The following is a 23,516-nucleotide window of genomic DNA, read 5'->3' as shown; positions in this document are numbered from 1 at the left end:
TTAAATCCAAGTAATCTTCTACTGGCCACGCCCCCAACTCAACGTTTAAACTCATACCTGAAAATGGCAGCAAGCAGATTCCCAAATTATACAACCGTACATCTATAAAGTGGTTTAAGTCAACAACAAAACACTTTTCTTTAACAGCAGCCATCGTACAGCGCATACAATAATAAAACCAGAAGACCAAACATGCTGGAGCTCCACTTGGGTTGCTAGGTGATGGGCTGGGGTTGCTAGGTGACAGACTGGGGTTGCTAGGTGACGGACAGGCAGTTCCTGCTGATTTGTTAGTTTTTGAAACAACACATTTTTCAGGTTAATGAAAAACGCACAAAAAAATTTGTATAAAATCACCTTGGTGTTTTTAGCACTTAGGGAGTTTTTGGAAGCAAATGAAAGAACAAAAATGTGCAAAATGTGAATTTAAGAATAAAAGACGAGCATAATTAACCTGTAAACTTGTTGCAAGCAGTCAGTGTTTTTTTCCAGTATTTTATTTGGTAAGCTGAGGTTTCGTGTGTATTATTGTGTTGGTTTCAGATGATGGAGCAGCTGACCGATCACCACTACGACGTTCTCACCGTCCCAGAGGAATCTGCGGCTAGCTGCATCTACGTTAAAGGCCCGTCCAAACGGGACTTCCTGCTGCACCGGCCCGCCGAGGAGTGTCCCGACAGCGTCTCTGTGAGTTCACCACTTCTTTGTTACAAATTAGATCCATCAAGGTGGAAAAATGGCTTCYAACTGTMMWGAAATATTCAAAATACTTTCCTAGGATTGTAAATTTCAAAATGTAAAACTTTTGGGGCGTTTTTACTGTTTTTTCAGCTTAAAAACAGAATTTAAAGAATAAAGTGCAAATACTTATGAGGACATTAAGTTCTTAAAGGGCCAGTTGTGCTAAAATGTATTGATAATTCTGATAAATTGTTAGAACGTTCTCTACATTTGATAAGTTCTTCTTAAAATTAAATAATATTTAACGTCTTTTCACATCAATCAGACCGTCCAGAATTTCACCTTTTAAAAGTTTTTTGSAAAAAGAATCAAAACTTTTCTGGTGCTAATTTAGAACAATTTGCAAAAAATGTTGCAATATGATAATGTTATTACTCTGAAATAAGCGTAGCAGTAAACTACACTGCCACCTGGAGKTGGKAGTTGGCATCACTTAAAGCCAATKTTTKWSWMTWTTTYTSWRAAAWATWTYWMWAKACTCTGTCATGCACAAGCATAATAAAATGACGCAATTTGTTGATTTTACGTTAATTTCCGTGACCACAATTAAACTGGAAGTACTGACTGATGTAATTTRATTAATAAAACAATATTTAACCACACAGCTGTTAACAGCCATGTTAAAAACTGCACTACAAAAACACCTTACACCACACTGCAAAAATATACTCTTAGCAAGTATTTTTTTTATCTAGTTTCTAGTACAAATATCTTACTACACTTGAAATAAGACAAAACTTACAAGTAACTTATCAGCAATATACAGAAGCTTGTATTAAGTAAATAATTCATTAATATTGCTGAAAAAGTTAGTTTCATTGGCAGATAAATTTACTTATAATACAATTAAATAATCTAGTATTTATTCATAAGTTTCAATGATTTTTTTTTCTTAGAACAAGCTTCTATGTCAAGTTATTTTTAAGTTAGTTTGTCTCATTTCAAGTGTATTGAGATATTTGCACTAGAAACTAGACAAAAAAATACTTGCTACGATAGCATATTTTTGCAGTGTGGTGGGCCAGATTTGGCCCCCGGGCCTTATGTTTGACACATGTGGGTTTAGTGGTCCTCAGCCTGAGACAGCTTGAGAAACTCTGGACTAAAGTAAAATCCAGATTTAGGAATAAGCAGATGCCGAAGTCCAACCAAGTTTCCGATCTTGAACGAGTGTCGTGCCGGTGATTCATTTGAACCATTCTGCTTTCCAGCAGCCGTTATCCCCCTCCTCCTGCATTAGCCTGAGCCAGTTATGACTAACTGGATGAGTGAATCGTTTCCTGTCGGCTCTCTGCAGGCCTTCCAGAAGCTGCCGGACTACACCCTGCTGCCGACGGCCTGCAGCGAAGCATCCAAGCTGGGAGCGTCTCTGTCCTCGCTCTGCCTGCTCATCAACAGAAAGTACACATATTTCTGAGGACGCTGCCGCCGTCGCATAATCACGCAGCATTTTATGCTGGTGACTCATTAGTCACGGCCCACAAAGTAAAAACAGTGTTTAATAATAATGGTTTCAGGACACAGAGGTCTGTGGTGCAGCTGCTCCCCCTGCTGAAAGTTTAGCTACTYTCAGTTCCTGTCATTTCATTTTACAGTTAGAAAAAAAAAGAAGCTACGTTTCAGCAGGTTTGGCACAAGTGTGAAGAAACCCAGATGGTTTAGTGAATTTTTATACTTGCAGTGTTATATTTTTAATCAAGCACAAGATCTAAACCACTTTAAAACAAAAACTGAAGCGAATTATAACTGTTTACAGATTAAATAAAGAGKAAATTGAAGTACTCAATTCATCTTGAAACATTTCATCTTAAACTGTTTGACAGAATAAGTTTAATTTTCTAATCACTGTCCTTTAAGGTGYACCTGTAAGACCTGAAATAACTAATCTGTATTTCAATTATTACAAAGTTTAGTCTTAGTTTAGTGAAATACACCCAGCTGCTCAATGAAGGACGTTTTAACTAGAATATAAATTTGTAGTTGTGGAAATAAAATCTAACTTTTACCCTGACTCCAGTCTTCATTTATTTTATTACAACTATTTAGTCAATTTAAGTAGTTTTTCATTTTATGGTAAATACAAGCACCAAAAACGATCAATATTAGATACCAAAGATCGGGCTTTTCCAAACTGATCCATTTACTTTACTCTTCAATTCAATCACCCAACCGATAAGCGGCCATTTTCCTAACATCGAGTTTTCTCATATAAAGCGAGTGGACCGTCTTTCCACGACATGAACGTTATCCTTGCTTATTTGAGTCATGTTTTCCCCACGTTACATTTTTCTGCTCTTATCCGCTTCTATGTCAATACATCTTCACTTTCGTAGCACATACGTAGTTTTTATTGTCTCTGCTCTTCAGTGCAGCTCGGTTGAAGGTTGGAGTAATAACTTATGGAGCTTATCGAGTGCTTACRTTTCAAATCTGAGCCGCTTAAAGCGAATTTTCCATCCCACACGGGACTGTTTGGACCGTTACTCTGTACCGGTCTATCAAGGCCGCCATCTTTGATTCCATACCAACCGCTCCGCTTAAGGATGAGCAGCGGCGCCCTCTGCTGGATGGCGGCTAAACTACACTAAAATTACGTAAAAACGGACATTACAGGTTAATAGATTGGAACACATTTTAATCTAATAAACCATTGATAATCAGTAATTAAAACTTTTTGAAGACAAATCGGATAACTAATTAGAAAACAAATTTGCTCAAATTTGCTTTAATTAAGTTTTTGTTTCAGTTTAACTTCTGGAAGTGGACAGTTTTTATTTAAATTGACATAAAAAAACAAGAACCTAACTTTTACATTTCCTCATATTTTTTCAAAGAATTAAATATCAGTAAACCTGATTAAATGCAGTTACTATGTGAAGTTTAAACTCATACTAAGTGACATCCTGAAGAAACCTTTCAAATGTTTTTATGTAGGCTCAGCCAGTTACCTAAAAAAGTAGTAATAAATATTTTTTAATTTTTAKCGTTTTAAACAATAGTACCRAAAAAATATTAGCTTTACTCCAATCAAAACRCTCACTATATGAAATTTCACCAAATTTATTTGTTTTGTCAGAAAGCGAACATGTTTAACGGTTGGACTTGGCGACTCTCTCCAACTCGTCCTTCTTCTTGATGGCGTAGGAGTTAGAAGAACCCTGAAGACGCAATAGAAAAGGAAAGTTCAGAACATCTGAGGCAGAAAGACACAAWCCAGGCTGAATACGGTCCGATTTTAAGCTCTGGGTCACCTTGGCTGCGTTGATCAGCTCATCAGCCAAACACTCAGCGATGGTCTTGATGTTCCTGAAAGCAGCTTCTCTTGCTCCTGTGCATAACAGCCAGATGGCCTGTGGACAGCAGAAAGTTTCAGATTAAAGGGCTGAGGGAGCCACGGGTCGGTTTCAGTCAAGTTAAAACACGCGGCGGCGGCGTGTGTCTGAGTTGGTGATTGACTGGGTCACTAATGGACTGCAGCCAATGAATAAGCAAAGACATTTTCTCTGCGAGCGCTCTAGCACACCGGGACAACGGATCATATCCAGACGTGACTCTAGCCTCACTTTCCACGGATAAAAAAAAAAAAAAAAAAAAGGGTTCAACTTTTCTACCTGGTTGACTCTGCGGAGGGGCGACACGTCCACGGCCTGCCTCCTGACGGTACCGGCACGTCCGATACGGGTGGAGTCCTCACGAGGTCCACTGTTGATGATGGCGTTGACCAACACCTGGAGAGGATTCTGGGAGCAAATATGGAAACAGATTTTAAATTCAACCTGGAGGAAACGTCGACCAAACCCTCAGAAGCTTTTTCACACCTCCTCTTAGTTTGTTCTGTACAAGTTAAAGAAATTATTTTATATGACGACAAAATATGAGCCTTTATATCGTAATTCAATCTTTTTCTTTTTGCCTTCAAGCTGCATCACTTCTTCAGTGACCAGGCTAAGATACAAACTGCATCACATTCGYTTTTCTCTGCCAACGTCTCCACTAACATTTAAAATCACTTAAGATGCAGATGGATACAAATGCAAATAAAYCATTTATTTTCAAGAATTGCCGTTTCTGGAATCAAATATTACATTTTACCCAACATTTCAGCCAATTTTTACATACACAAGTGCGAAACTTGCCTAAATTTAATGAAGATTAAACAGTGGAGCAACTTATTTTGGTAATTTTAATTTAGAACAAATATTTTTCCACACACATAAAACCTGAACATCTGTGGATGTGAAACCAAATCAGTCAGTTTTGCATATTTTCATTTATAAAGTCTGACTTATAAAAGTATCTAAAATTMATGTTATTCAGTATTGATGGGAAATTGGAGTCAAATTTGATCCAAGTATTTTTCATTTTGGAGAGATATAGGAAGTGAATATTTCTACTTCCATACATAATCTTTAATTTCCCCCTATTTTTATGGATGCTTCTTTATTTCATTTTAAATGCATCGTGCTTTTAGTGCTTAAACTAAAATCCCCCGATTTTCAAAAGTCAAGTAGAAAACTAACCAATATGTCAAAGGAAAAATATTTCACTATAAATTTAAGAAACTTTCACCAATCAGGCTTTAAATAAACAACCTGGAAAATTCTCAATCAATAATAAAATGACACCAAACTAAAAACTAAAGCCTAGAAATACTAATCTCCCTGTACAACAGTTTCCTTTAGTWCTCATCCAGACATTTAACTTGTTTAATCCAAATTTTCTGAATCTTTTGAAAATGTTAAAACATTCATGAGTTTTGGATACTTTCGACAATAAATGGCAGAAGGATGCAGGAGATGGACAGAGTAAATTTGATGGATTTCATTATATTTGATATTAAAGTTAACACACCGAACAGATAATGTCTGGACWTTTTTTTTAGTTTTTCCATAATCATCMAGAYGGAGAACATATGTTTATGAAGGACCCTGTGATGAATTGGCATTAAAAACATGGAAGTGGAGCAAAAGAAAGAAAACATTTCTCCATGAGCCACCAGAACTGAACCACGTAAACCCAGAGTCGGCTCTCACCAGACTGAGACACACAGYAGGTCGTCTAACATTTATAAATCAAAGACGACTGTTAGATCATAGAAACACTTCACTGCTTTAATCTCAAACTAGAGGACAAAACACCATTAAACCCAGAATCATCTGATCATTTTTGGCTTTGAGACGGTACCTCTCCAGTCAGCAGGTGGATGATCTCGAAGGCGTGCTTGACGATGCGCACGGTCATCAGCTTCTTGCCATTGTTGCGTCCGTGCATCATCATGGAGTTGGTCAGACGCTCCACGATGGGACACTGGGCCTTCCTGAAACGCTTGGCAGCGTAACGTCCTCCAGAGTGTGGCAGGTACTTGGCATACTTCTCTTTTACAGCAATGTAATCCTGCAGCAAACAAAAGATGCCTTTAAAAGCTGCAGCTCATTCAAACATGTGCAGCGTCGTCCGGGTGGGCAGTGTATCTCAGCTGGTGATTGGCTGGGCCACGAGAGACTACAGCCAATGAATAGTCAGAGATCTGTTCCTCTACGAGAGCTCTAGCACGCCAGGGCAACAGGCAGATACCCAGACGTGACTCTAGCCTCGCCTAYRGCGACGTTAGCTGATGAGTGACGTTCTGACGGCTACCTGCAGGGAGATRTCGTTGATCTGGACGTCATCRGTGCTCCACTTGCCAAAGAGTTTGATCTCTGGGGTCTCGGCCACAGCTGGGGCAGTCTCCCAGTCAGTCACTGAGGATGCAGAGAAAATTTCACTTTAAAGACACAAAACTGCACCGTGCTTTTAAATAATAGGGTTCCCACAACCGTCATGACAAAATTCAACATCGAATAGTTGCAAATCCCCTTTAGACACATTAAAAAGTATAAATAAATTGCCAAGAATTTGTTAGATCTTTCTTTGTCATCATGGTTTGAATATGAAGTCTGCAAAAAACTGATTGCAGGGAGAAAGAATGGTGAATGGATGGACGAGTATCAGGACTAATTGGTTGAAGAACAGATTTAAAAATATACAAGAACAAACAAGAAGACTGATGGGTGGGCAGAAAATATATTCATTATTTCACAAGATGTAAGTGTTTAATTTTTTTATTCCACACTTGTTGTGTAATAAACACAACTCAAATAGTTTCCACATCTTAAAATCTATTAAAAAGTCAAATGTCATACAAAAATATTGCTACAGAGATTTTAAACAAATGTAGGGTAGTAAATAATCAAATAAAATTTTTATAATCCTACACTTTTTAATTTATTTAAAACAACAGATAACAGATTTGCGGATGTGAAATTCATCCTGCAGTAGCAAGAAAAACATAAAAAAAAATAGATGCACATGATTCTTGGTTGTGAAACAAACCAAAGAGTCATCAAAATAATTTATTAAGAAAATAATGAATCGAAGAAGAGAAATTATCAATAAAGTCGTAACAATCAGCTTCATAAGATTTCTCTCCAGTATTACCAACAGACTTTTAAAGATGAACACAAAATACACTGTATGTAAACAAGACAATCCTTCACATTGCTTTAATTTCAACAGATCGGACCTCATGTTGAGTCTGAATCCGTAAAAGCTAAACAGATTTCAGAAGAAGGCCGCAGCAGAAGCCCGTTTAACTTTCACAACTAACGCGTTAAAAATGTCCAAAACGTGCCGAGGTTCGTAATAATGAGCGAGTGTTTTAGTATTATAACTGAACAGCAACAGCATTAGAACAAGTATACGTAGAATATTTGATAAAATCGTGAACTAAATGTGACGTCCACAAGCCAGAACGGCTCAACGTGCCGCAGACACATGTGCTAACAGGTTAGCCACATGCTAAAGTGGAACGGTCAAGAGAAATAAAACCGCCGTCAGGGAACAATCTCCCATTCTGAGTTAATGTATCGATGAATGCTGTTCAGAAATSCCATCAAATGTTGGTTTCGACTTGTTATTGTGGCACAGAAAACAAAAATAAATTGAATTCTTTACTCACTTGTATCTGCCGCTCCGAACCACACTTCTCTGAGACGGAAAAGGGCCTTTCCGTGGCGCCGCGGACGGATATCCGGTGATGAGGTAGCAAGGCATGATGGGAAATGTTGTTTTTTAAATATATACATTTATACGATCTTTAATCTGAGAAAAACTGTGTTGCATCAAAGTCACAGGGATTTAAATACAGCGATGAATATTTATGAATTTGATCAATACAATTTTTTTTTATAGATTGTTAGCGTTTTACAGAAAGAAATACATTTTTGCTTTAATAAATATACATTTTATTCACATATTTTAATAGGTAAAATATTGAGAAATGCACTTTTGGAATATATTAAGTTTTATTTCATATGGAAAATATAAACACCAATTAATTTTGCTTAATAAGATAACATGAAACCTAATTTTAACAGGTAAGACTTATTTTAAGACGTTTTTAACATTTCCCCTTTTTATAGGTGATGGCTTCATGCAATACATTATTTTCCATTAAATCATGAAATTAAAAAAAAAAGTAATATTTCATGTGAATGATCATTCTTCCGATTTATCCATCAGTTTTCTTTTGCTTAGAGATCCAGAAGATACGTGGACAAAGACAAAACAAACCAACTTGTATGTTCAAACAAATTTATTGAGAAAATGTCAGCTTTTAGTTTCTTTTTATTTGCAGGACAAACATTGTAGAAACTTCCAAAATAGTCATTCTAGTTTTAAAAAGGTTCCTTATTTACAGTAACTGGTTGTAAAAGCAGAACAACTGAGCACAGAGGGCGTCCCTTCTTACACATTAGTTATGGGTTTCTTGTAATAAATGACACAAAACATAAAAAATAACTAAACATTTAAGCAGCTTGAAAACATTTAAAAGCAACCCTTTTTCATGAGTTCCCTTCTTGCTCCATGTGCAATCCACGCTTCGATAATTCACTTCCTGCCTACACACATTAACACATTTCCCTTCTTCTAATAAATATACATGAATAAAACATGTTGCAGAATCAGCAAACATATAAACGTAACCAGTTTTGGGAAGAAAAAAAAAAAAGAATCCCTTTTCTACTAAATATGAAAACCAGTGAAAAGCCTGAGTCATCTAAATGTCATGGAGGGTAACAAACACCACATCATATACAGTTCTGATCAGACATTTGTGCACTAATCACTCATCATGGACATTAATGCATCATTTTAGGGTCTAATGGTTTACTTGAACCACTTTGTCTAAGTGGATTGGTGTTAAAGCTTCAATGTTTGTTACAAAAAGATGCACAAGATTGGATTTATTGCGACTTTTCTGCAATTTACACAGGATCAAAGTTATAAAGGCTCAAATATATACATATACCTCCAGAAATTGGATTAATAAATGTCCTTTAGCAAGATGAACCTCCACTTCTGAACTCTTTTCACAGAGCTCATTTAAATTTGTTGATTTGATGAGGCCTTACCTACAAAATTTAAAAGTGTGACTTTTATTTTTTATGTCAGAGTTTTCATAATATTACTATTTTGTTCTCTTAATATTACGGCTTTATTCTGGTAGTATTAAGACTTTATTCTCCAATTATTTAAACTTTATTGTCAAACATGCTTGTCAAACAAGATGGCCGCCCTGGCGCGCTGCCATCACTCTGAAAAAGTGCACTGGTGAACAAAATTTGATCAATAAAATCAATTTATCACCCAGTCCTACTGGAAATAAACAAGTCTAAATTAATTCTACCAATTCTGCCAAAGATAAGAGACAAATATCCAACAGGAAGTTATTTTAGAARCTTCTTGAAGTCAGTTCATCTCTAACTTGTCTAAACTTGTGCATCCATTTTTTWAAAATGTGTCGTTTCCATTGCATCTTGTTCAGATAAACGACACTCGCATTCCCACGAGGAGAAGATTGTAGATGTCTGACCAGAACTGTAAGCTTTTGGTGGATCAGTAACTCATCACTACCTGACTGGCCACTTTGCACTACTTTACATTTATACCTATATAACGTAGCATGTTTTTATGTATATATATTTTTTAGCACCGTCACCGAAGGCAGTGTGTCAAAGCACTTTGGACATGAAATACTGAGGCATGGAGGAAAAAAACAAAACAAAACATTTAAGGCTTAATCCACTAAAGCGGGAGGAGAACATGTCTAGAGTACTGCATGAATCTGAGGAAAAACTCTGAAACTGGTGATCAGATCTTTCATGCACGCTGATAATAAAAGGTTAATAAATGTCTGAATCTGGTTCAACATGATATAAATGTCTGCACTAGATGAGCAGGGCAGTAATCATCTGTACAGGACGACAGCAGGTCGCTCAGGCACGGTCGGGTTTGCATGGTGTCGTTGAGATAAGCTAATATAGCACATTACTGTCCGCAACAACAAAATGGCGACTGACCCTTTGCACGTGATGTCACGCTCTCCAGAACTCCACTCACTCCGCCATGACGGACGTCAAAACAACCAACGCGCCCCTGTAAAGCTAGTCTAAAAACAGACACCTGTAACCTAATATTAATTCTGTTTGGTTGATTTCATTTGGCCATAGGGAGCTGCACCAAACTTGTCATAACTTTTCATGAGGAAAGATGGCGGCGATAGATCGCAGCTGTTAATAGTGATGACTGATAGCTCTCGCTGTGATCGCGGATTTGCAGCGAACACTTTTTTACAAGGTAAGAAGATTAACATTCATTTACTTTATACATCAAATATCGCATTATAGCGAAGCTACGCGTCTAACCATTGGTAACCATGGAGACAGTGCCGCACAGTTATGTAGCCTAGCATGTACGGAAAAAAAACTTATTAGCATCTCGTCTTTTGTACGTTTTTAATGTTGCTCCGGTTTAAGGGGAGCCGCATTTTACGACACAGCGACATAAATCATGGGGTGTGAATTCAGGAAAACTCGGTAATTAGATCAACACGACAGGAGGAAGGAGGTACGGGTCGGTTTCTAAGCTAGCTGCTTCAAACTTTTGTAAACATCGCCGTCCATGAGCCCCAACCAGGTGAGTTATGTTCACAGACAAATTGACCCGAACAATTAGAAATCGTGAATAAAACAACTTTGGAAAACGACTTCAGTCGCTCCGTTCAATTCTCCTGAGCCTCACTTCCGACGTCCGTCATGGCGCCTCGAATGATTTAGTGACGTAGTAGCAAGGGGTCAACACAAACTAAAAAGGTGCAAACATCAGCTGTAAGGGTCATAAAAGCTCTTAATCTTTTAAAGGCAGGCTGCACAGGATGTAAAAATACAAATGTATAACTTGTGGTGGGAATTTGTCACCTCCTCCCACAGTTCAGCCAGAATCTGCTGAGTGGTTTTATCTGTAACTCCATAAATTACACTTAACAGGAGGCACCTAATGGAGCTTTTCGTGCTTTACAACAGTTTGTTTGTGCAGGTTGAAAAACACCTCCACTGTCGTATTATATTTGATATTCTTTAACAATATCTGAACCAATATCTGAACTAAAATGGTCATTTCAGAGTTTAATCTGTAGAAATGACCAGATGCATAGCTGGAATAGTCCTTTATAGTCCTATTTAGTTTCATTTAATCCCTGAAATTTCCAGCGTTGTTCTGAATTTTAGGATAAATCTTATAGTTTTACAAGGGGAGACCCATTTCATGACAAAAACAATAATTTCATAATGCACATCAAAGCCATGCATGAACTTAAACCTCATGGTTTACTTTTTTCATAAMTCTCAATCTTGCTATTTTTCTGAGACATCAAATCCCTTTAAATGATTTAACTAAAAAATGAAACTAATTTAGCACATGAACTTATGGGTTTTGTTAATCTGTGACAACACATTTCAAAGTTAGCACTTAAAATAAAAGTTTAATATTATGGAGCTACTGTTATAAGTATCCTCTCTTGCAAAGCCACTGGARGCCTGAAAATGAAAATGAGTCATTTTAGTAGTGTGAAGTCTSAAGGAAGTCAATAAAAACCTTAAGAAAATGGTAATTAGCCACAAMATTGTGACTGGTCCATCTCTACTTGGGTACATTTTTAAGCTGCCAATAAAACCTGATTCCAATGCAGGAAAATAGAACAAAATCAAAATATTTTGCAAATCGAGCATTTGTTTATGACATAAACTTCAAATGATAAAACTAAACCACTTTCCTGAACTGCATTCAGCCTTCCTGTTACCTGCTGAAAACCTCGCTCTCTTTTCCAGSCTGAAGAAACGCCTTGACATAGTTTAGAAAGTGGTTTCCTTTAAAATGCCTTCAGGTTTAACAAAAGGGGTGAATTTTGAGTTGTCTTAACTCGGTAACAGCRTTTACTCCGAAGAGTGATGAACTCTTTCGATTCTGGACCATTTTTCAGCTCATCCCTGCTCTGATCATTAATTTAAACCCACTTTCTGAGGTCAACAGAAATCAATAAAATGAATTTTACATGTAAAATTTGAAATTTGGGTGTTTTTTTTTTGCTCTTTGTTTTAAAGGGAAGTAAAAAATTGCCTGCAGTACCTTGAAAAGAAAGTTCTCTTCTTATCACTGGAGTCTTACCAGGACAGCAAACAAATACATTTACATCTTYTTTAAATATGACCATAAATAAAGATTTCTCATTTGCAAAAGCAAAAACTTATGGATAAAGTAGAGATAAATCCTGCAACCGCTTTTTGATACCTGACTCCAAACGGCCAGTTATCAGAGATTCCTGGATTTTAAGATGATATGATCTTAATAAACAGCAGAATGTGTGTGTGTGTGTGTGTGTGTGTGTGTGTGTGTGTGTGTGCACACGTGCATGTGGCTACACCAGCCACTTCTCGATGCACGTTTGGAACACCGTCTCATTCGAATGCCACCAGACGTGCTCAATGCCCGGAACGGTGCAGAAGAACAGGTCGCCGCGGGCCGCCAGCGTCTTCAGGCCAAAAACGTCTCTCAGATACAGCTGCAGGAGGAAAACAGAGATTTCACTGCAGGTCTTCACTGTCAGAAACATCACAAACCTCCAGACGTTTTTGACTGCGGGATAGAAGAAACAGCTCCGCTCTATAACTTGGTTTAGGTCTCTTTAAAAAGGCTTCTCTGCACAATTTGCATTTAAAGTCAAGATAGTAAGAAAGTGCACTCTCTCACTATAACATTATAAAAATAATTTGAAAGTTAAAGAAAATATGTAAATCATGTCATTACTTATTAAAACAGAGGAAAAATKGGGATGATGTATGAAAAATTTAAGAAAACTCCTCAATTTAGCAGCTTTTAGAATCACATCAAGYGCCAATAACTTGTTCATCAGGTTCCTTTATAACACGTGTCAAACCCGAGGCCCGAGGGCCAAATCTGGCTCGCTTCAGCTTTTTATGTGGCCCTGTAGACTCCAGTTTTTCACAAATATGCAAAATTCACACAAAATCAAAAAAATCTCCACATTTTTTCTGACTTTACTGCAGATTTTCAGAAAATTTGTCAAAAACATTCAGCCTTACTGGATGTCAAGTTACAGTCCGTAATTGATAYGGCGAATAATAAACATTAGCGCAAATGTCATAAAAATTYCTTTCTAAATTGGCACCACAAAATCTGTAATTGTGATTGCAAACAAACACTAAAACCATCACAAAATCCTGGAGGAACAGCTATTTATTGATATTTTAACAGTTTAATTGGTTTTTATCAATACATTCTGGCACAACCGGCCCTTTAAGAACATTCAGATTTTTGATATGAACCAAAATTAAACTGAGTTTTCAGCTCTGCTTTAGGAGATCCCTTCGTTGTTTGGATGACTCATTTCTGCAACACTTGATATACAGCAAATAAATCCTCGACTTAGTAACTTCTAGGGTTCAAAACAGTCCCAGATCATCACTCCTCCTCCACCATGCTTCACATCTGGTACATGCCGTTTGTTTCTTCCAAACACAGTCCAGCGTTAAATGGCGAAACATAACAAAAAAGAAAACACGCAACTCTGCAAACCTTTTTATTCCTCCCAAACAAGCGCAGTCCCTCCAGGAAGTTCCACATAATTAGAATTTTTTTTTTGTACTTTATTTTGATAAACAATGCACACAAATGAATTTTGCGTCTGATTTCTACTCACATCYTGGTGCTGGATCTCGATGACCGTCTCATTGTCGTCATAAAATCCAAACTGACTGTAACACATGAGAGACGGAGAGCGTGAGCATCACATGAGAATCAGCAGATCTCAGGAAAACCCCGTCATGAGAAAGAAACACTGTGTGAACTGAGCACAGACYATTGTTATGACCCTGGGAAAATATAAAACCTTCAGAGATTTGATGTGTTTGCTTGGAAAACGTGAGGAGAGAAGAGGTGGAGCAGCAGGTTCTGGTTTTTCTAATCTCCCACTAGAAATGATCTCTGTGTTGTTTCTCAAAGCAGCTGTGCTGTGAACTCACCTGGACTGCCAGGGGGTGATGACGCCGTCGTCCGGGCCTCCAATCAGAACCAGCTTCCGGATYTTCAGGAAGTTCTCYTTCCATTCTGAAGGAGGAAGTTTGACTCATTTAACAAAGAAACGTGACGAGGCCATCAGGTTCATGAATTTCCATTTGCATGATTTCTCTATTTTTCTCTCTTTTTCTACCAAAAACTGGACGATAAAATTCTTCASKCTGGTGTTTKGGTCTCAAYTAGTTTCTGCTGTTTAGTTTATTTACTTAAATGTCTTCCAGTACCAGTGTTAAACGTTTGTTAGAATTTAAAGTTTAGTGATCTTTGAGATTGTTTTCTTGCTTTATTATGCCATTACCGTGTTTTMCGTACTWTGGGCCACTGGATTATAAGGCGCAGTCAATTAATGGTCTATTTTTGAGCTTTTTTCATAAAGCAAACTGGACTATAAGGCACATTCAGCAAAGCAAAGTCAAAGCACAATAAGTATTACTGACTACAGTAACCGTAATGTAACTAAAACATTTTGACRGAGCACAGTGAGCGCTTCGAGGTCCGTCAACACAACCAGAATTAATTCATGTTAATTCACTAGAGGGCGCTGTTTTACTCCAGAACCATATTTAAGGCGCTCCGGATTATGTTGCTTTTTGATACAGTTAAAGGCTTTTAAGTGCACCTTATAGTCCGGAAAATACAGCATCATTATTGTTATTATTGTTATTGTTGTTTATCACAATAACATCTGGGACAATTTATCATCCAGCAAAATTTGTCATGGAGACAGGCCCATATGTCACCACCACAAATTGTACTCAAGCAAGAGTAGCACTACTTCAGCTTATTTCTACATAAACAAACCGTCTCTAACCTGTTGAATTTGGGTTTGGTCTCTCGCTGTTAATCAAAGCCAGGTAGTCGCTGGTGTTCACATACAGGTCTCTGTGGTGGGGGTCTGGAGAGAGAGAGGCAGAAACAAGTTACATCCACGAGATTTTATAACTTTAAAAAAGTATCCATCCAAGAAATTACTCAAGAGTAAAAAAAAATAAAAAATACTGAGTAACTGATCAAATTATTAATCAGTTAACATTTAAAAATTGCATCATCAGACGGACCAAAATATAAAGTTAAGTGAAAATTGTGGTATTTTAAAAGGACAAAAATGAAAATAATATGAGTAAGAAAAAAACAAAACAAAACCAGGAAATAATTTTTGTCCAAATCAGTTTCTTTCAATAAAAAACTTAAGAAACCTTAATAAAAACTGCAGGTCTGTGTCTGGTTAATCTTTGGTTAAAACATGTTTGTTTTTTGTTCAGTGTGTAAAATCCAGAGATTTTATTCAACAAAATGACTCAAGTTAAAGTAAGGAGTACAGCATTTGTTTTTCTTCAAAAAAGTTACTCAAGTAAAAGTAACTAGCTACTACGTACCGTTCCAGTAGTTGCAGATGGAAACCCTCTGACCGATCGCCGTGTAACAGAGGTGGTAGAGGTTTGACTTCACAAACTGAGGGAAGAGATACTTCAGGTAGTCTGTATCTGGGAGGAAACGAGGAGCAGAAGATCCCGGGGTTTAATCAGAGGAAGGCAGAAAACCCAGAGATTATACTCGGTGTCGAAGTAGCACTACTTCAAAAACTGTTTTCACTCAAGTAAAAGTAAAAAGWGGCTGTCCAAGAAATTACTCAAGTAAGAATGAAAAGGTATTTGGGAAAAAAATGGTAACTGATCAAAACATCAATCATTTAATATTTCAAAATTAGATTCTAATGAATCAAAATATAAAGATAAGTGGACATTTTGGTATTTTAAGGAACGAAATCAGCAGCTAAAAGAAACATTTTTCCAAATCAGTTTCTTTCAATATAAACCTTATGAAACTTTTAACAAAAACTACAGCTGTGTGTCTGTTTTTTCTTTAAAACATGTTTGTTCTCCATTCAGTGAAGTTACAGATTCCAGGAACTATAGCCAAATAATTCATCACATGGTTACGCAGGTAAAAGTAGCAGTGACAGCAAGTTAAAATACTCTTAAAAGAACTTTTTTTTTTCCAGAAAAGTTGCTCAAGCAAACGTAACTAGTTACTACTCAACTCTGGATTTAATAAACTCACAAACCTGTGAAATGGAAAATGTTATAATGTGCTCCTCACCTTTAGATTGTGTCTGATGAGATCATGTGACTGCGTGATCTTAYCATGAGGTCATGCTGCTCTCCTATAGATTTCTGCAGTACCATATGACAGCAGGGGACGTCATTGATCCTGAAGACCAGCTAAGTGTTTCTCCCCCAACCCAGAACTTACCTGGCCCCTTTATCATGAAAGAATGACCTCCTTTCCTTAACAATAGACAAATGGTCAAACCATCTGTGTTGGGCTCCACAGAATCCCTGGTGCGTAACGATCAGGGATTCACACCTATTGTCTAATCAAGTCTCTCTTCTCTGACCAGAACCTATAGAAGGAAGATTCACTATTGATCAGAGCAGACCGACAGACTCCTTTGACTCTGTATTTCTGGTATCACCTTGCAAGGTTTTAATACATTTCTTATTTCTTCTCATCCAGACGCTTGTTAAAGTAACTTCTTCCATGACACCTGTGACATTTGTAGTCATCACTTTTATATTAACGTCGCACACACCTCCATATTGCCCAGCCTGAGGCGCAGACAGAGAGATGAACGAGTGAACGTTGTGGTCGGGCAGAATGGAAAGGATCCCTCTGCAAACGAGTCCACCTAAAGTAACAAGAAAAGGAAAAACATTTACCTAATTTATTCATTAGATATAATTCTCAATCAACAAATTTAACAGCAAAAACGTCAGTATTTCTGTAACGAGTCTGTAATTTACAAGCTTCCCTTTGTGAAATTGAACTACATAAAAGTAGAAACTACAGATGAAATTCTAATGTAATTAAATAACACMAACATAAATTAGAGAAACTTAAAATACAAACAGGAAAAAATGACATTTAAGAGTCAAAACTTGGACAAACACTTTTAGTAAAAGAAATCAAATTCCAAGTCCTGCATGCTTGTTTCTAAAAATGCCTTTCTGAGAAAAACACCTGATAAGAAAATGAGCAAAAAGTCTAAAAGTCTAATCTGCTCCTGCGTGTCTGTGATCGCTGCTGATCGTTGGGAGTTTCCAGCAGAAATCCCAAACATCATAAAAAATGTATCCAGCAATAAGTGCAGACAGAGACTCCTACAAATTACAGTCAACTGTTTATGAAAGATCAATTCTGCTGCCCGGTTCGCATACCAGCACTTTATCATCTGCAGTTCAGGAATGCACTCACCTTGAGAGTAGCAGATGAAATGAACTCCATCTGCAGCGTTTTGCATTATTGGGTAAATGGCTGCCTTGAATCCCTCCACCTGCTTCCACATGGGCTCCAGGCTGGCCCCTCTGTCGAAAAGGTCGATGACTGTCACATTGGTCCCAGGATGAGACTGCAGGACGGAAACAAAGCTTCGTTTGGGGTTGGAAGGCACTTGAGGAAATGTTGTGGAAGTTAAGGCGAAGTGAAGCAGAAAAAAGTTTATATTTAGTTGGTTTTCTGGTTTCGGTTTGCAGCTACAGAGTAGGAAAAAAAGAGGAAGTACAGGCTGAAACCTTTTTTGGTTTCATAAAAAGCCCACAAAATTTCCTTTTTTTAACCATTTCCACATTTCCAGGTTGAGAGTTTATAAATGTCTGCTAGGATGCAACATAAACTTATGAAAACACACAGGACAGAGCACATTTCATTGCCTTTACAACAATCTACTTTTAAGTTAATTTACCTAAACACACAAACTGTTCCAACTAGTTAGTTTCTTCAATTACTGACTTGGATATATCTACATTCTTTTAATAAAATTTTTATACACTAGTATTTTAAATTACTGTTTTACACTTTGTGTTTTTGTGCTACTGTAACATGAATTTCCCTCTGTCTTTAGGCAATCAGGTCAAAAATAACTTTTAAAGAAAAAAAAGACATAATAATAGATCAAATAAACAAAAAAAATGACACAAATAACACATGCAAAAGAACTTAGAAGGGAAAAGAAAAATTAAACAAAACAAAAAAAAGTCCAAACAGAAAATAATGATAGGTGTGCAGCATTCATCGGATTTGTTTGTATAACTTCTTGGGCCACTTTATGCCATTATAATCTGTTTTTAAATGCAGTATTGATGCTCYAATACTGAATAAATAGCAACATTTTAAACATTTACTACACTTTTAAAAGCTACAAATTACCACTTGTGTTTATAAAGTAATAATTTAAACTATACATGCTGTACATATTGTCACATATGGTAAATTTAATCTTCGAGACATGCAGAATGTAAACAGAATAACTAATTTTGTCGTCATTTTTAGCCACTTACCTCATTAATGAACCCCTGTAAGTTCTTAAAATCGTCTGAACTGTCGAACAATCCGTGGACGATGATCACCGGCTTGTACCCGACCACCGCAGCCCAGAGACACGCACCGAGCAGCGGCCACATCAGCCCGGCCACCCCGCTGACTCTCCTCCTGGTTCTTGCAAATGATGATCCCGCCATTGAAACTTAGACGTATTAAAACCCCCTAAAATGATTCACTATGCATAAATAAGGACGCGTTGGGTAAAAGCAAAATAAAAAATATTGATGTTTAGCTAATGTTGAGCTCTCATCTAGAAGTTCGTTTCGCGTCCAGCTGCGGTCCAAATAAACGCACAGTTAGCGTTTCCTTTATAGACCTTATTTAACACGCGGTCTGTCCTCACATTCACATGAAAACAGCTGATAAAACATTCAGCGGCCGATCGACTTTCCTCATYCGTTTGTTCCGGTTTTAAATTAAAGGTGAAACGGCCGCTGCGAACGTCACTTCCGGCTTCGACTCGTCCAATCAGCGCGAAGCAAAGCGACTCCTCCCCCATTTTGYTGCTTCAGGTGGAGTTTCGATGTAAACAAAGCACTTTATGCTGTCCAATTCAACACGATTCTGTCCGCATTCACATTTAAATYGGAGTTTTTAAATCGTTTTTAATACTCKTAGGGCCAATAACAGATATCACTAACACGACTCAGGTAAAAACTGTTTCTCAATTGGAAATAATTTACTATTATTAGGTCGAATCAAATTCTGTAACTCAAAACCTCCAAGTATCTTCAAATTCGTTGAGAAAACTGATGCTGAACATCAGTGAAAAGGTGATTTGATGTACAGATCAAATCCTGGATGAGCCATAACATGTTCCAGCTGAACAGAAGAAAACTRAAGTTATAATCTTTGGATTATTAGAGCTAGAAACTGGTGACCGGGCCACAAATGTGGGTGTGGTGATTGACTCAGWCCTGAACCTGCTGAGCCACATAAAGACGGTTACAAAGTCAGCCTTCTTTCACCTCTACCACAAATCTTAAACTTACAGAAGATAGCTGAAACACTGAGTTCATTTAAATCAAGGCTAAAGTTTCCATAGAAATATTTTATATTTCTATGTAAGATTATGATGGTGATATTTGACAAAAAGTAATAGTACACTAACTACTTTATTTTAATAAAGTAGTTACATTTTTGTAGAAAAGTAATCTGTAAATCATTGTTGATCCAAAAATATAAACAAGGTGTTGTACAGTTGCTGTATTATATATTTTCTGAAGCTGTTCTTTTGGGTTTATTTCTCTTTTTTTTTTAAACATTTTGCAGCCAATGTTGGGCAACACTTGATAATTTTAGCAAAGTGTAATCAATGAAAACAGGAACATTGCTAAAAATAGTACATTTGCTACAGTTCTGAATTGTGGATCAAAGGGTCGCAAACAGTCCACTATTAATTTACCTTACTTGAATTTTTCACTATCCTAAATATTCATATATTCAAAAACACAAGCTGCTGTAGCTGGTTCTAGTTTTTTTTTTGTCCCAAAATAAAGAAACTGAGGTCAAGTGATCACACTCTTTATTTGTTAAGGAGTCCTGTAGGTTTAAACAAACGCCTGCAGAGCCATCCGAGTGGGAAAACCTCAACATGTAAAGTACAGCCACAAGATCAGGGACAATCCCAGGTTGAAGTTAATTAATCCCAACAATGGTAATCACTTTTAATGCCATTGTTATGCTAGTTATCACATCRGAGAATCAATCCAGGTTTTAAAATGGAACAATTCCTATAAAAACAAGCATTTCTGTATCTACTCGTTTACTTCTTTAGCTGATCAGAACTCCTAGGAGCCTTTAATCCAGGACTTGGGTACAGAAGCCCATCTATTACTTACTCTTCAAATTAGGAAAGACATGAGAACATGTACTTCCAAGCAAGGCAGAAAATGGCGGTAAGAAAATAGCTGCTCGCCTTGCATACCTACAGTCAGAGCCATAATTGCAAAGTCTACAACAGAAATGGATGAAGACACAAATGCAAAGTCAGAGCTTTCACATTCGTAAAGGTTTTACCATCAAGTTTCCCGCAATAAGATGCACATCCTGCTTCCTGTTACAGGTTCTGTGTATTTCTTTTATTTTTACCTCAGATGCCAAAGAAACCATTTATATTCCATTTATAATAACCTCCTTTGGTCCATTTTAAAGGCTCCTAAACCTACAAAAATCAAATGATCCAATTAACTGTGCTGACAGAGCAAACGGTGGTTTTATGGTGGAAAGAGCCAGGAAGGCCGCTAGTCGTCTCCCAACTCGTAAAAAGAGGAGTGAAGTGATTTGATGCTTTGGTTAATGCTGGAGTGTCAGGTAGCTTGTTTTCACTTTCACATTTGAAGCCAGCGTTTAATCAGAGTTTCGTGCTGAAAGAGAGAAAAATCAGCTGTAAAAAATGTATCAAAAGCACAGCAGAGCYGCAGAGCTCAGCCTCCAGGCTCCGATGGAAGAGTAACAATTAGCATAAATGAGATACAAGCCTCGTAGAAAACATTTAGAAAGTTTCTTTTCCCTTATTGGAAGGAGGGTTCATCGAGTTTGTTGCTGCAGCAGCTCTACACGGTAGGCTGCAGCAGCTCCTGCAGGTCGCACAGCGTTTCCTTCAGAGTGCGAGCCATTGTCTCTGCGTTGGTCTCCTCGCAGCAGTTGAAGGCGGTGACGGCGAAGTGGACGTGGTCCGCCTGCGGGTTGTAGSACATGGCGTAACCGTCGGGAACGAGCGGCCCGAAACACATCACGCTGTCGGTGTTGGTGGGAACCTGCAGGCGCAAAACAAAACGGGAGGATTAATTCTCAAAACAAATTTAAAACATCTTCCATCACGTTAAAATCTGCATTTGCTGTCAAATATTAATTTTAAAAGTTAGCATATTAAACTAAATCAACCACATTTATCTAATCCTGCTCAATACCAGCATAACTCATAATACAACGAGTCAGATGTTTACAACAGTAATTTCTAGGGCTGCACCCACTGCAGTTATTTTGCCAATCGCTGATTAAAGATACAAATAATGGAGTGACTCATCAGACAGAGATGGGAAACAGGAGAATTTAATAACATTGAAAATGTTCTGAGAAAAAAATCTACCACGGAGAATTGGAGTCATTGTAGGTATAAGAARCAAGACAAGTGAAATTTTACCAAAAAATGTCAACATTTTCTAGAAACAAGAATATTTTATATTAATCTCAGAAATAAATTTCTAGAAAAAAACGTGTCTGAAAAGTAAAAAAAAAAATTACCAGAAAAAAAAAAAAAATTTTAATCTCAGAAATTTTCTAGTAAAAACTTTGAACATTTTCTAAGATTTTTTCCTAGTAAATTTTCAACTTTTCAAACTCGGGAGTCTCTACGTTTTTTCTAGAAAATTTATTTGAGGTTAATATCTAAATATAAGTTTTTTTTTCCAACAAATTTTCTGCTTTTAAAATTAAGATTCTTTGATGTTTTTCTAGAAAATGTCTCGAGTTTTTTGTAGTAGAGAAATTTCCAATTTTTCTAGAAAACGTATTTATGAGATTAATATGAAAATGTTAGTTTTTTCTCAAATTTTATCTGCTTGTTTTAATTTCTGAGAAAAAATAAAAAAATTCTGATTTTTTTGGTAAAAATGTCTCTATCTCAACAGTAGCCCTCATATGCTGTCATAATAATTATCATTAAAGAAATAAACATGAATTTTCCAGGAGAAATATCACACTCTGGAGGAAAGTTTAACAAAGCAAGCTTCACGTTGAATTTTTCCAAAACTAAGAATAAAAGTACCACACACATGCTGAATAAAATGAAAACATCCAAATCTGCAATCGTCGTCCAGCTGTGTGAGAACAGACCTGTCCTGTCCGCAGCTTCCAGTGCGTGGCCAGGCCGTAAGCCGTGTCCATGAAGATTTTGGGAATGCTGAGTCCTTCCTCGATGGCCTGCAGCTTGAGCCCCAGCAGGTGGCGGTCGATGCCGTGTCCTCTCAGAGCCTGAGCAGCACCAGCAGGAAAATATCACCAACTGARCCTCCAGGTCACATAACGAGCCGAGGAAAGCAGCTTCTTGAGGCATTTACCTGCGTGGTCAGCTCTGAGTACGCATCCACTGCTTCTCTGAGCAGCTCCAGCTTCGCCTCTCTCTGCGGAGAAACACGAAGGGTCAAAGCCACAGAATCAGAAAGACGCTGAGGAGTTGCAGCGAAYCGTTCCTCACCGACACGGTCCGATCGTCGAAGGCCAGGATGAACTTGAGCGCCTGGTTTGTGGGCGAGCGGATGTACTCGGTCCGTCCTCCTCTGAACATCCTCTGTGAGGCGATGTCGCAGGCAGGACAAACCTCGCTGTGAACTCTGCAGGAAAATGACGGTGAGCGACCGCACTGAGAAATTCAAGAGCTTTTCAAGCATTTTCAAGGTAAGCTTTCAAACTTTCCCAGCACCAAACCTTGGAGATAAACACAATGCAAATTAACTAAAAAAAAGACAGTTTTGGTATCATTGATTTGTGTTATTATTAATGTATTGGTATCCTACATAAACTGCAAAAAGCACAAAATCTTGCCAAATGTTTTTGTATTTAGTGTCCAGTGTAAATATCCCAGCAGAGCGCCCTCTAGTGGTTATGCAGCAGGTTCTGGTTAGGTCTTACCTGCTGCTGCAAACCTCAAACAGCTGCTAATCACAATCTTGTTTTAAATAAATGTGGTGGCATTTTAATCCTGGTACTGACCTGTAGTAGGACAGCTGCAGAGCCACCTGGATGAAGGAGTTTGGACTCAAGCTGTGCTTCTTGGGAAGCTCTTTGCCGAACCTTTTGAAGTTGAAGACGTGAACGTCGAGGTCGTTGATCAGACTGAAAGAATATAAATGATAATTTAACCACAACTTCTACAGGAATCCTTTATAGGATCTGATCATCTTATCTGGTTATAAAAGGAG

General features: G+C 37.5%; 4 protein-coding genes across 4 annotated transcripts in view; 1 reads left to right on the top strand and 3 right to left on the bottom strand.

Annotated features, from left to right (window-relative positions):
- Positions 1–2,752, top strand: part of ddah2 (DDAH family member 2, ADMA-independent) — an 8,917-nt gene extending 6,165 nt beyond the window's left edge. Inside the window, exons 5-6 of the mRNA XM_017307374.1 lie at positions 509–687; positions 2,039–2,752. Coding sequence (XP_017162863.1) covers positions 509–687; positions 2,039–2,158 — 299 coding nt within the window. The 3' untranslated portion in view covers positions 2,159–2,752. The remainder of the gene's footprint in view (positions 1–508; positions 688–2,038) is intronic.
- A 1,033-nt stretch (positions 2,753–3,785) lies between these two features.
- rps5 (ribosomal protein S5) lies at positions 3,786–7,812 on the bottom strand. Its single transcript, XM_008422777.2, has 6 exons — positions 7,739–7,812; positions 6,379–6,482; positions 5,926–6,135; positions 4,353–4,481; positions 3,993–4,091; positions 3,786–3,899 (listed from the first exon to the last, which is right to left on the bottom strand). Coding segments are annotated over exons 1-6 (612 nt in total). The 5' UTR covers positions 7,740–7,812; the 3' UTR covers positions 3,786–3,830.
- Positions 7,813–8,356: 544 nt separating this feature from the next.
- On the bottom strand, positions 8,357–19,045 carry ppt2b (palmitoyl-protein thioesterase 2b). The gene is made up of 8 exons (XM_008422778.2): positions 18,552–19,045; positions 17,470–17,623; positions 16,808–16,903; positions 15,591–15,698; positions 15,026–15,109; positions 14,160–14,244; positions 13,838–13,892; positions 8,357–12,679 (listed from the first exon to the last, which is right to left on the bottom strand). Exons 1-8 carry the CDS (start codon positions 18,729–18,731, stop codon positions 12,536–12,538), a joined length of 906 nt encoding a protein of 301 aa, XP_008421000.1. The 5' UTR covers positions 18,732–19,045; the 3' UTR covers positions 8,357–12,535.
- A 1,057-nt stretch (positions 19,046–20,102) lies between these two features.
- Positions 20,103–23,516, bottom strand: part of cratb (carnitine O-acetyltransferase b) — a 20,968-nt gene continuing 17,554 nt past the window's right edge. Inside the window, exons 8-12 of the mRNA XM_017307373.1 lie at positions 23,308–23,465; positions 22,793–22,928; positions 22,656–22,718; positions 22,432–22,569; positions 20,103–21,353 (exon numbers count right to left, since the gene is read on the bottom strand). Of these exons, the coding sequence (XP_017162862.1) occupies positions 21,150–21,353; positions 22,432–22,569; positions 22,656–22,718; positions 22,793–22,928; positions 23,308–23,465 (699 nt within the window). The 3' untranslated portion in view covers positions 20,103–21,149. The remainder of the gene's footprint in view (positions 21,354–22,431; positions 22,570–22,655; positions 22,719–22,792; positions 22,929–23,307; positions 23,466–23,516) is intronic.

Source organism: Poecilia reticulata, linkage group LG11, assembly GCF_000633615.1.
Source record: "Poecilia reticulata strain Guanapo linkage group LG11, Guppy_female_1.0+MT, whole genome shotgun sequence".
Classification (NCBI taxonomy): Eukaryota; Metazoa; Chordata; class Actinopteri; order Cyprinodontiformes; family Poeciliidae; genus Poecilia; species Poecilia reticulata.
Note: the sequence above shows the minus strand (reverse complement) of the source record. Positions and strands in the feature narration are given on the sequence as shown.